Source organism: Podarcis erhardii (genome assembly GCF_964252035.2).
Source record: "Podarcis erhardii genome assembly, chromosome: 7".
Classification (NCBI taxonomy): domain Eukaryota; kingdom Metazoa; phylum Chordata; class Lepidosauria; order Squamata; family Lacertidae; genus Podarcis; species Podarcis erhardii.
Genome location: NC_138511.1, coordinates 55516632 through 55530059, shown reverse-complemented (window position 1 = coordinate 55530059; position 13428 = coordinate 55516632). Strand labels below are relative to the sequence as shown.

Sequence of the window (13428 nt, the reverse complement as noted above, 5' to 3'; positions counted from 1 at the left end):
AGTAAATACGACCATCAGCTTTCCAAATCCACCAGTCACATAAGAGATGACCCCTCCCTCGCTATCCCCCTCCAGTATGCCAGTAGCTTCCTTTTACACACACACACAATGTCATTTTTCTCTGCCTGTTCCTAAAAGATTGTCTAAATCAGGAATGGGGAGCCTCAGCCCCAGGACTAAATGTGGCCCTCCAGCCCCCCTGAATTCTATGGCAGCCACACCACTTACTGGCCCAGCTCCTCCCACCCCCCAGTTCGAGTCTGGAATGTGTCCTTCCAACTCTGATGCCTCTTGCTTACCTGGATGGAAGCTAGAAAGGGGTGAATGTGTGTACAAAGTAGTCTATACAAGGGTAAAATCACTCGCTGCTCTGCCATTCCTCCCCGCCCCTGGCCCAGCCCACCCCTAGCAAGCTTCTCCAGGTTGCTTCAAATCACCTTCACCAACCTAGAACCTCCCAAATGTTTTTGAACTACACCTTCCATCAGTACTGGTTAAGCCTGAGCTAATGGGAGCAGATATTCTAAGCGTTTTGAGGGCACTAGCTTTGGTATAACATTTGGTGAAGCCCCCCGTCCAACTGGACTGCAGTTTCCAAGCGCAGGGATAAGACGGTTGCCCCTTGCATTTGTTGTCAGGGCAGCTGAGCTCTGCGTAAGCATGCAGGGAGATCCTGGGCTTTATGAAACCACAGCAAACCAAGGCCATGATATGAAACTGGAAATACCCCTTTGCTCACAAACACTATCTTGTTCTGACCGACATTTGTGGGCAAGAGTCCACTTTTGTTCTGGAGCTTGGTTTGCTTCAGGTGTTCTGTAAAGCTTCATGTACATTGAAAGTGGCAGACTACCAGCTGCACTACGCTTTTCCTGTTTATTAAAAACATATTTATTTGCGTGCCCAGTTTTAATGTTCTCGGTTAGGGCAATAACGAGATTTTGTTTTTCTCAATACATTATATTACTATATCAGCTTCACTGCTGTAAACAGCTTTGGGATTTCTGTAACCAGAAGCTCTAAATAAATAGGATTCGTGTTCAAGGTGAATTACCAGTTCTATCAGCATCTTCATCACTTCCTCTGTAACCAAGTTCTTTGAATAGTCCACCAAGATATCCCCATGGTCACTCTTCAAGGTCAAACTGCCAAAAGAATTAAAAGCAAGCCATCATGTTATGTGAACATTTTCAGAAACACTGCACCACCACATGGGTGACTTTAAAAAACAAGATTTACTGGAAATTAGCCAACATTGCTTGCTTGTATTCACACGCCCCGGGTCACAAGAGAATGATAAACATTAAGGCAAAGAGCAGCAAGAGACTTCCTCAGCTCACTTCATGGGCTTCTGGGTAAGACAAGTGTGGCATCAACCTGCAGTTTCCACTTTGCAACAAAGTCTGCTCGTTCTAGCATAATTTTTGCACCTTTTCATTTTTCCTACTCTCTCCATTTTCTGCTTCTTTAACATCTTCCCTGAAGAAGAGTTCCGAAAAACTCAAAAGCTTGCCACTATTTTGTGACACTTTGGTTGTTCCTAATAAAAGTATTGTCCAACTCTGGACTTTGGAGCTGCAACTGTAGTGTGTGCCCCTCCCAAAAGATTATTTTTATCAATGCACCCACCCAGGTGAAGAGTCACATCTAATGCTAATCGCAGCACAGAAACACGTATGAATATTTTTAATAGGGCGATGGATTTAATTTCTTTTTGTGTGTTTTTAGTTGCATCTTTTATTATTTATGCTGTGAGCTACCTTGCACCCTGCACTGGGAGAAAGGACCAATATAAATTAATAAAGTACAGTAAATAATGATTTGTGAAGGAAGCATGTGGAATAGTAAGGTTTTTATTTTTAAGGCAAAGGTAATTCATGGAGAAAGAAGAGTTCATCCATTCTGCTCATTTACATGCTAATCCTATTTGGGAGTTGTATAATCTAATCCTCAACTGTCTCCAAAATATGTGGGCTTAGCTAGCCAGCCAGCCCAAACATGCCCGTTCTGCATCAGAGGCTGGAGAGTTCAGAGTAATGTAAGAGAGTTAGCCCTTCCCACAGTGTGTACACACATTTGCAGATTTACAGTGTTCAAAGCTAGCTCAGGAAAACACCAATGGCAATGGCTACAACCCCATATTCTAACACTAGCCTTGGATTGCTGCAATACAGAGGTGGGCAGGCATTGCTAATTACGAAAACGCAAAGTTAAATCTCAGTGGGGCAGGCTGGAAACAAGACACTGGCCATTCTGGAACACAGGGAGGGAGAGGGTGCCCCAGTTTTATTTCCACAGCTGGCTTTGCAGAACCTCCAAGACGTTTTCTGAAGCCTCCCTTGACAGAGCACCTTCTGCTTGAGCGCCCATCCTGCAATGCAGCATCCAAGAATATACAGAGCAGCTACTCAGGTGGAAAGAGATGAGTCACGCAGGCAGCAGCCATGAGTCCGCAGAAGCACAGAGTTGGGCCAAGTTCTTGTGTATATTTTGCCTCCCCTGATCTGACCAGAACCCTTGTCGCCACAGTTTGAGGGAAAGTAAGAAACACCTTTACGGTGCATTCGGATATGGGCCACAACCCACTGCCGGAATTTCCTCCACACACACACACACACACACACACACACAGAGAGAGAGAGAGAGAGAGAGAGAGAGAGAGAGAGAGACAGACACCCTAGGAGAAGTGAAAGATTCTGCCACACCAAGCTAAAAAAGTCCAAATGCCACACACCCCTAGACACACACTCTGAACAGAACTTTCTGTTCATCCTCTTTCACAAGCCCTATTTCAGCTTCCCAGTGGATCATGTCCCTTCTCCCACATGCCACTTATAATGGGACTCAGAATCCACTATTTAGCTCCATCTCAGTTCTGCAGAGCTTGCACTGAAATGAATGGAGCTGCACAACTTATTTCAGAGTTGTGTGCAGCAGTGGCAGAGGTTGCTAGAATAAGGCTGTATGTCGGACATTTGGACACATACACACACACAGCCAGATGCCAGGCTAGTTGGATCTACTAGTTTATTAAAACTCCCAAGATCTATCAACCAGGGTCACATGCAAAAGGGCACACTGTTAGAATTAAATAAGCACGTTCTGAACTTAGGAATTCCTTTTCTGAACTTGTTCAGACGCTCGACACAACAGTCTGATCCTGGTTAGCCGTATTTATGTCAACAGCCTGATTTAGGTGGGGGAATATTGGTTTGTGGTTGCTACTGCTAAACAATTGGGAGTCAGAAAGCCTATACCAAAACAGCCAGAGATTTACCTTCTGCCCACCCCTATCTAAAAAGGTAGAATGCCATGCCTGCTACTGCCAATCAGTTGACAGGACTAAGCTAGACCGACTGTAAGTCTGACCCAGTACAAGAAATGATGCTCTTGAGCCAGGTACTTAGGAACCTGTAATATTTTTCTAGCTTTTACAGTAAAATGTTTACATATCACAGAGCTTTTTAAAAAAACAAAACGATTTCCACCTGCAGTCTAAAGTAATAGTCTATTTTATTTTTTTATACACACACACTATTTCACAGAACAATAGCATGTAAGTGGTTTACAATAAAAACTGTATAATTGTATTTTAGCAAGCAGTTTACAATACATAGAATCATAGAGTTGGAAGAGACCACAAGGGCCATCGAGTCCAACCCCCTGCCAAGCAGGAAACACCATCAGAGCACTCCTGACATATGGTTGTCAAGCCTCTGCTTAAAGACCTCCAAAAGCCATACAATAAAAACAATGGTAATTAAAATAACACATCAATCAACTCAGTGGAAAGATGAATTCTGAACTGCCCATATATAGTGGAATAGTGAAGTTTTCAGTGTTGCAGCTGTTCTGAGGAGTGCAACACAGGCGATGAACAAGGGTTAAAAAGTAGAGAAAAGCATGCCATGTACGAAGCCACAATCAGTGGTATCTAATCCCAAGGACAGCTTAGCTGGTCACATCTGTCAGCAGCTAAAAGTTCATGACAGCCATCTAGAAAGGCTGCCTGCGATAGATGGTAGGAAAAGGGAAGTGCAATTAATTTCGTTTTGTTAGGACATCCTTGCTATGCTGAAAAAGAGAAGAGGCACATTGAAAATGGTCTCTGTCTAAAACTAGAGCACCATCATGCTGGCCTACCTCTGGTGAACCACTAAATGCAAGTCCAAAATAGGAAAGAAACAAGCCCCAACAAGCAACAAATTTCTGACTTTGAGAAAATGGGGTTTGGGGACAGGGGAACATAACACACTCTCTGCACGAAGGTTGCTCTGGGAAGTCCCTGCTCCAAAAGCCTTCTCTGTAGACTAGTATCCATTAAGAGTAAGGCCATTTCAGCAGTTGCTGTTTCCTGAAGGCAAGCCATGGGGACTTAGCTTTTCAATGAGTTTAAGCAAGCAGAGAAAGGCTAGAATATCAAACAAGGCCTTTGAGACACCTAGGGTGTGTGTGTGTTCTGCATGCCCACACAGCTGAGAAAAGTAAACTACAGGTAGAATATAACAGGAAATCAATCTTTTAGTGTGGCAGGCTCCGCACTTTTTTAAGACAAGCCTACCCAGATATTTAGAATGTTAACATGTGCTTGAATCTACTTTTAGCTTGTCATGGATTTAAATTATTTTTCAGCACTAATTGTTTTTACATTTTTACTTATTTTATTGTTTTATTCTTGCTGCATACAGCTTTGGAGGTTTCTTTAAGTGGTATAACAAATTATGTGAAATACCAGCAGGTTGACAGGCAGGGTGTACATCACTCAAACTATGCTTCCCTAACCTAGTGCCCTCCAGATGTTTTGGATTACAATTCCCATCATGGCTGGGATGTGGAACATTTGGTGGCCACCAGGTTAGGGAAGGCAGCTGACTTAAAACAAAAGCCCTATACTGGCACTAATGGGTCACCAGAAGGGATAGCAGTTCAGTGTGGTTTGAAGATTAAACTGGTTTGGTTTATTTTTTAATTATTCCAGAATGTATCAACTGCTCTATATAAGCCTCAAATGGTGCAGAAGGTGGCTTGAAGGCAGGGCATCCTATAAAGCTTTTTCAGCTTCTAGGCAAGCTTCTAGCTCAGCTAGCCACCAATATCACTCTAGCAGCCCAGGTTCTTGCATGACATTCAGCAGCATTGTTTTTGGTTCCCCAAAAACACCACACACCCTGGAGGCAGTTGAGAATAATTCCAGGGATGGGCTCATTTCAGCCTTGCAGAGTCTATTTTTACTATCATCCCCATGGTGCACTGATGCATTGTGACAGTTGAAAAGGAAGAATGCATACTCAAAGCCTCTTTAACATAACAAATCTGCATTAAGAGATCCCATGAATGCCCACTTCGCCCAAGAGCACAGATCCCTTTCTAGACCAGACAAAGCTCCATCTAGCCTTTGCAAGATTCTGGGCAACCAGCCAGGCAACCAGGTGATCTTAATACTGGGATGGGCAGGAAACAGAACATGACCCACCTGCTACCTTTTAATGAACAGGATTATTGCACACAAGGCCCCAGAATTTGCAAGAGAGAAATGCCTCCACAGGTGTCTCAGAATGAAGCATTCACACAACATGGACATTGACATGGACAACATGGACAACATGGACACATTGACACTCAAGCTTCCAACAGGTACCAAACAGTTACCTGATTAAATCCATTGCAATTCACCACCCATCTGCTTGACTGCAGGAAATAGTTATAGTCTCCTCACCCCGTGCAGAAAACAAGCCAGTGGCAACTACAAGGCTACCAATGGCTAGTAAACCTGATGGACATGCTCTGCCTACACAATCAGAGGCAGTAATGCTTCTGAACACCGCTTGCTGGAAACTGCAGGAGGGGAGAATGCTCTTGGGCTTGAGAGTTTCCCACCAGCATCTCAGTGGCCACTGTGAGAACGGGATGCTGGACAAGGGCCATTGGCCTGATCCTGCCAGGGCTCTTCTTGTGTTCTTAAGGCACAGAATCATGGGCTACTTGTTTCCTACAGTACTTTTTTCCTTTTTAGATCTAAATAAAGGTAAATTACACTTTTGACTTGTCCTGCCTTAAAATATATACAAGTAACACCCCCCCCCTTAAAAATAATTGACTTTGTTGACGTGTAACATTTAGGCAACACCAAGTCCACTTTATTGAGTTTTGCCCCTGATCAAGCATTTTTGTTAACTACTTTTGGCACCTAGAGAAGTTATATGGCATACAGAAAAAGTCAGCTGCATAACATGTTACATTAGATTGCTACCAATTTATTGCAGCAGAAAATTTCATGATGATTCAATAAATTTCCACAGGATTCCACCCCAATCACAGTTCCTTACTCTCAGCAAAACTGAGGCACATAAAATCACCCATACTTCCATTTTAGAGATGAAGAAACTCATCTGAAACTCATCTGAAATCAAAACTTCTAGCTACCATTAAGCAGGCATTAGGAAACAATGTGGGGCACTGGGTAGTTGGGCTGTTTCTTCAGAACAGTCACATGAGAGATCAAAAATTGATCTGATGCTCAGACGTGTTCTCTTTGCAGGGAACTGTACAATAAGAGGAATAATGGCCAGTCTGCCCGCTATCTGCTCTTCAGATGCTCTGATCGAAATGGAATGGACTCAGGCCGCTAAAATAAAAGGTTCCCTGGATAGGTGAGCCTGGGAAAAATCAACCAGCCATTAGAAAGAAATTATTTCCTTCTATTATTTTTAAGTAAACTGTGCCAGTTCATTGGTTCCCAAAATTTTCCTTGAATGGGATTGCACATTCCCAGATTGTGGTTGTGAGTACTGGACTACCTGGGAGGCTAGAGTTCAAAGTCCTGCCAAGTCCTGAACCTCACTGAGTGACCTTGGGTCTGTCACTGACTCTCAGTCCCTTGGAGGGGAGAACTATATTGTACACCTTAAGCTTCCTAGAAGAAGAAAGAGGGAAATGAATGTAATAAAGTATGTTTCACAGAACAGTAAAGCTCAGAAAATTACCCTTGTCTAATGACCAGTAGGAGGTAAACGTTTTGGTGCAACTGTAAAACCTACCCTAAGGTCTTTCTTTTTAAGCTGTTAGATAACTCTTGCAACAAATGCCAGCCTTATGAAACTTATGATGAATACACTCAGGGTAACCAAGATATTGCTTTACATGTCATTTTACTGGTAAGATTTTACAAAAGTTTAAAATGAAAGCTGCCTCATGTGGGAGAGACGAAGTGATGATGCTTTAAGTTACAAAAGCCTTATATTATGAAGGCTGGGAGGTAAAGGCCAATCGCAGGAGGTGCCTACGATACCAGTTATCACATGCATGATATATACATCTATGGCACCAATGCAGACACATGTATTTCAGTGCATCCACATGTGGAGAAAAGCAAGCAATGGTGTAAATGCAATTTCAAACAGCGCAGCAATATCCATACAGCCAATCATGTGTGAAGCATCCTTAGGTCATGATAGGGCTAGCCATTCAGAGGCAAAAGGCTCATTTAATCAGGCCTCTTCATCTAGATCCGGGGTCTCCTACTTTCTTAGGCCTGTGGGCACATTTGGCTTTTTGAGCAAGTCCCACTGACCCCACACCCTTCCATCATTTTTCACCCTCCTCACCTGGATCAGCCTCCCTAGAGAGAGACAAAAGGCATGTGCACATACGGAGGGCCATCAATACTGGTGTTACTAATATAGTACTTCTGACTATGAGTGTCACCGATAAATCAAGAGGTAGACAGAGATAAAGCTTATTTGCCTATTATACTTATATGTACATTAGCACTATGATGTTTGAGCCTCGTTCCTCTTTGTTGTTTATGGAGTGGAGAAGTCATCTACTTCAATTAATTGCTATGAAATATGGAACCTCTGGGGTTGGGAATATTCCTCTATGTGCAGATTTTATTTGCCTTTTTAATCTGCCTTTGTATTTCATTCTTTATAGCTTTTATTGTGTTGCTTGCATTGAAAACTGCAATAAAAATTATTAAACAAACAAACAAACAAACAAACTGTGCAGACACAGTCTTTGCTTTTTCAAAGGATCTGGGTAAATGTCAGATCCAGTAAAATTTGGCTGATCCCTCAGAAGCACATAGAGCTGAAAGGGAAAGCGGGAAAGAGCACCAGGCTCCCCTCCCATATGCTATAAAATAAGGAACATGACCTCTGGATGCTGCTGGGGTCACAGATGACCTGTTTATTGAGCTGCCTTCCATATTTGAAGGGGCATTAGACAATGCGGGTCATTTGTGGATTTGTCTGAAGGAGGCTGGACAACGATGTTAATACAAGTGTCATTCCGCATTTTTCTTATAGCAAGAAGTCCCTTATTTGTTGTGCAAAAGCTCCAAATCAGCACCTGATATTTGCCAGAATGCGACTGAATCCCACCTGAATACAGTGAGTCTGGAAGTGCCCTCAGATAAGGAGGCAAAATTTCCACATTAGAGAAAGATGAGGCACTCATGTATGCTCTATGTCAGGAATAGACAGCAATCAGATGGAAACCAGGAGTCACACCACTTAATTTCCATTTTAAAGCACAATCATCGCCTAGTCCTCAAGATATAAAGGCAGAAATTCAACTTCAAGGGGAAACATTTACTGATCATTTCACTGTCCTTAGCTATATGACTAAACTTAGGGCAGATTCCACAATGTGCAAAATGTCATCTAATGGTCTGCCACTTATACACAGGTAGCATTATTAATGCCACATTCCTGTAACATTTCCTGGTAATGGGGCTTGCTTAGATAGGATTGTGCTGTATATAAAGGAGTAGAAGCTGAAACAAGGTGACAATGTACAAGAATTTGCTCCCTGTTTTTAAAGAGGAAATGGAAACTAGAAATAATTCTAGTTGTTTGGAAACTATGGCAATGCAACTGACTCTGGTTTTCAACCCACTCCCCAACTCCAAAAAAACCCAATTGCTAAGTTTCCCTTTGCATTTATTTTGCACATGACAGAATCAGTCTCCTATAATTTGGGCTTCATTTGTGGACAAATTGTGAAGCAATCTTGGTTGTGTGCTGCAGCCGTCTTCTGTTACACCAGCCACAGCTCAGCAATGGAGAGCCTATGCTTCCTATGCAAAAGGTCCCAAGTCCAACCCTTTTCAGTAAATTGTCAGATAGCAAGCCTTCTCCAACCTGGCGCCCTTTCCAACTGTTTTGGACTACAACCCACATCAGCACTGTTATCAAATAGGTGTCCTGGCGGGGGCTGATGGGAGTTGCAGTCGAAAAGATCTAGAGGAGGTTATCTAGCTGAAGGCCTTTTTCTGGCTAAGACTTGATTGCTCGACAGGGGGGGGTTGTGACTTACTCTGCTCATAAGTCAAACACATAACAATTTGAAATGAAGCCAAGTAGTTCACCCATCAGTTTCTATTCCTTCCATACCAACTTGCAAAATCTGGCACTGCAGGATCTTAAGTTTCGAGTAATTACTAAATCACAAAAGTGGATTCTTTCAGAGCCACTCCAAAAAATCTTAAGGTGATTTGTCACAATTTGTTTAGAATCAAATTTCTTAGCTGTCTTTTATTATTGAGAGCTGGACAAAATAATAGCTGTAACCTGGAATTATTTTTTTATGGCAATGCTCATCGCTTCCCCAGCCCCACTCCCCTTCAATGTCACCCATCATCGTTCCAGCTCCTGGCTCCTCAGTATGGAAAAGGTGGAGGAGCCCAATTCTGAGCAGCAATCTGGAGCAGGTGAGAAAGACCCGAAAGGTCCACGTGCAGAGCAGAGAGCCGTTTGAGATGCTGAATGAATCTGTTGCACGAGTCAAGCTATAGCACAGACGACGGGCAACGAATGACACGTCCCGTTCCCCACTTCCCCTCCGTGCATTATAATGGGGGTTGGAGCAGTGGGGCAGGAGTTAGGGAGACCAGCATCAAGTGCCAAATACTTAACGATTCTAGACTCTGTCCCCAACCTGCTCTTTGCTCAGCTCCATTCGGGCGCCTCTGAGGCAAAGCCAGCCCTATGGCTGGTTGTTAAGTAAGCAAAAAGGCAGCCGGGCAAGCAGGTGGGTGGGGGGCTAGCCGAGGTCGGTGGGGCAGTGCCCCCCTAGGCCTGGCCTCCCCGGGGTTGGTGGGGGAAGAGGCGAGGCGGCTCGCCGTGACTCAGCAAGAGAAGCCTCCCGCGCGAACGGCCCACAATGCCCCTCTCGCTCTGCCGGCAGCCGCGGCTGTGCCTGCCCGCACGTAGCGCGTGGCAAGGAGGAGTCAAGGGCAAGCAGGCGGGCGGCCACCGGAGCGGCCCCGACGGCGCGCCCCTCCTGCCTCGGGGCTACAGAAGATCAGGCGAGCCCGGAGCTGCTTTTGCAGCGCGTCCTGCGACTCGGGGCCCGCTTGCAAGCCCCCGCTTCGCGGGCGGAGCTGCCCGGCCATGGCCGTCGAGAGACAAGTCCCGGCGCGGGCAGAGACGGGCAGCCGGCCAGCCGGGCCCCGCCGCGTGCGCGTTCGCCGGGCGCGCCGGACCGACCTGAACTTGCTGAAGCGCTCCGGGTCGGCCTGGAAGAGCTGTCGGAGGACGAGCTGGGCGCCGTGGGCCTTGTGCCAGGCGGCCAGTTTCTGGAAGGCGGCGTCGGCGGAGAGAGCCATGATGGCGAGTCGCGGCGGTGGCGGGCTTAGCGAGCGGGAGATGCGGGCGCCGAGAGGGAAGCGGAGGCGGAGCAGGAGGAGGCGAGGCGGGCGGAGCAGGCGCTTTTGAGCAGGAGGTGCGGAGGGCGGGCGGACCGGCCCCCTGCCCAGCAGGCTCCGCCCCGTGGCGAGCCGGCCGAGGAGGCCCCGCCCTCGCGGGGAGAGGAGGCTGCCGGGCGCGTCTCTGATGGAGTGCCCGCCCGGGCAGCTCCTCCTGTCTGCCTCCCTCCGCGGGCAAGGGGCGAGTCCAGGCAGTCCAGAAGACCTCCTTCCACAGTGGCTGATTTCTGATTTTAACTTTTTAACGTATGGTTTTTAGGTACAAGTGTTGTAAGCCACTCTGATGTTTTGTCTGAAGAGCAAATAACAGTGATTCTCAGGGTAGTTGGAGCAGGTGGGCAGGGGGAAGCTTGACCACCAGCCTGGTAGCATCTCTGCAGGAGTTGCTCCAAAAATACGCACACAAAAATACATAGTCACATTCTAGAGCTACGCACCCACCCACCCACCCCTAGCCAAATCTGTTCCAGCCTTCAACAAAACACACAAGTTCCTAGGTATTAAGTAAAGAGGAACTAGAGATCGCTTCCTACTAGGGAAAGGTTTTAGCACACGCCTTCGTTTCCAATCAGTGCATGCCCTGAAATTTCCTGCTGAAATTCTGCATTTTCCAGGCTGTGACTCCCGAAAAACATGCTCCCGGCCTTACTGGGCCTTTTCCCCCTGTCCTGGTAGGGTGGGGCCCTGACAGGCTGCTGAAGAGGTCAGAGACCACCTTGGCTGTCTCTTAGTGCAGACCCAGGTCATCAAGCCTGAGCTTCCACAGCTGCCGGCTGCCATAAACCACCATTGGCAGGATTGGCAGCAACAGCAGCAGAGATTTTCTATTTTTATTATAATATTTTGTTCTCTTGCTAATTCTGCTGTTTTAAATGTGCATTTTATATTTGACTTCCTTTAGTAATATTTTCTCTTGAAATGTTTAAGATAAGCTTGTTGTACACTTTACTGTCTTAGATGTGCATTCTGTAGTTGACCCCCTTTGCAGTTGACCTCCTTTGTAATGTTTTAATTTGAAATCTTTAAGATAGTATTTTAGTTTCCTGTTAATTACCTTGCTTTGAATGTTTAGATTTGACTTTCTTCAGTAATGTTTTATTCTGGATTGTTTTATTTGAAGTTTTAATGTAGATTGTGAACTGCCTTGAGATTATTTTTTTCCTAAAAAATATAAAGTGGTAAAGAAATGACATTAATAATAATAAGTTAATACCACAAAATGTTCCATATTTTTTACTTTTTTGTGCTGCAGTGCAAGAGTGTTCCTCCAGATGGGAACATAGGGAAGCATTGTAGGACAACTAATAAAACAGAATGATGTGTGGACAGTCCAGTATAAATCCATCACTAATGCACTATTATTGCGTCAATGACATACTGTATTGCTGAATACACACACATGCACACATGGATCCCACCGGCCTGGTGGAGCTGCTCTCAGGTCCCGCTTGTGCGTTTCCCATAAGCATCTGGTTGACCACTGTGAAAACAGGACCCTTTGGTCTCATTCAGCAGGACTCTTCTCAAGTTCTTATGACTGAAGCTGTGAAAATCAAGTGTCATGGAAACCTGTTTGCTGCCACCTGCTGGATCTGCTTTACTGCAACACCCTCAATTCTTGTAACTTGGCAAGTACCAGTGGTACCTCAGGTTACATACACTTCAGGTTACAGACTCCACTAACCCAGAAATAGTACCTCGGTTTAAGAACTTTGCTTCAGGATGAGAACAGAAATTGTGCTCCGGCAGTGCAGCAGCAGCAGGAGGCCCATTAGCTAAAGTGGTGCTTCAGGTTAAGCACAGTTTCAGGTTAAGTACGGACCTCCAGAATGAATTAAGTACTTAACCCGAGGTACCACTGTACTGTAAAGCAAAGTGTGCTTATCCAAGTAAAGGATTGTCTCCTGGAGTTACCTGTGAGTGAAGACCAGAGGATGTGGACTTGCATTTACACATCTAGACATTAGGAGGAAGTGGGGAGTTTTGAACATCATGGTATATGTGTGCTGTTATTTTTGTTTCTTTATTCCAATAAATACTGCTGTTTGCTACATCTCATGTGTGGGTAACCTGGGTATCCACATTGAGGTCCCAGATTTACCTAGGTGGTGGCTTGAAGCAAAAGAAAGGCTTGTAATCTTTAGATTCCCACTAAAACAGCGACAGATTTATGGCCCATGGGACCTTCTGCACAGCTCTTTTGGGGGTCCCTGTTTGTTTTCCTAAATAAATGTGACTATGTCAAAAAAAAATGACAGAGCTAATGCATAAGAATGAGTTCATTACTAACAAGCCTTTTCTTTATTTTTCCTTTTTACCAGAATACAGTGGTACCTCAGGTTAAGTACTTAATTCATTCCAGAGGTCCGTTCTTAACCTGAAACTGTTCTTAACCTGAAGCACCACTTTAGCTAATGAGGCCTCCTGCTGCCGCTGCACCGTGGCTGCACAATTTCTGTTCTCATCCTGAAGCAAAGTTCTTAACCCAAGGTAATATTTCTGGGTTAGTGGAGTCTGCAACCTGAAGCGTATGTAACCCGAGGTACCACTGTATTATTAAACAGCACTTTTTTGTTTCTAATTAACTATACAGAGAGAAGTAAAAAGAAAACACTCCCCTTGATCCAAAAACAACCTTTATTTAAAGGCCCAACATGAATGAAAATTCAAAGATTATTGTAACATGATCATAGATGTCAAATACTTTTGAATTATGGTAG

General features: G+C 44.8%; 1 protein-coding gene across 1 annotated transcript in view; it reads right to left on the bottom strand.

Annotated features, from left to right (window-relative positions):
* Positions 1 to 10710, bottom strand: part of GPI (glucose-6-phosphate isomerase) — a 32140-nt gene extending 21430 nt beyond the window's left edge. The window contains exons 1-2 of the mRNA XM_081872191.1: positions 10491 to 10710; positions 1055 to 1145 (exon numbers count right to left, since the gene is read on the bottom strand). Of these exons, the coding sequence (XP_081728317.1) occupies positions 1055 to 1145; positions 10491 to 10609 (210 nt within the window). The 5' untranslated portion in view covers positions 10610 to 10710. The remainder of the gene's footprint in view (positions 1 to 1054; positions 1146 to 10490) is intronic.
* Positions 10711 to 13428: the final 2718 nt, after the last annotated feature.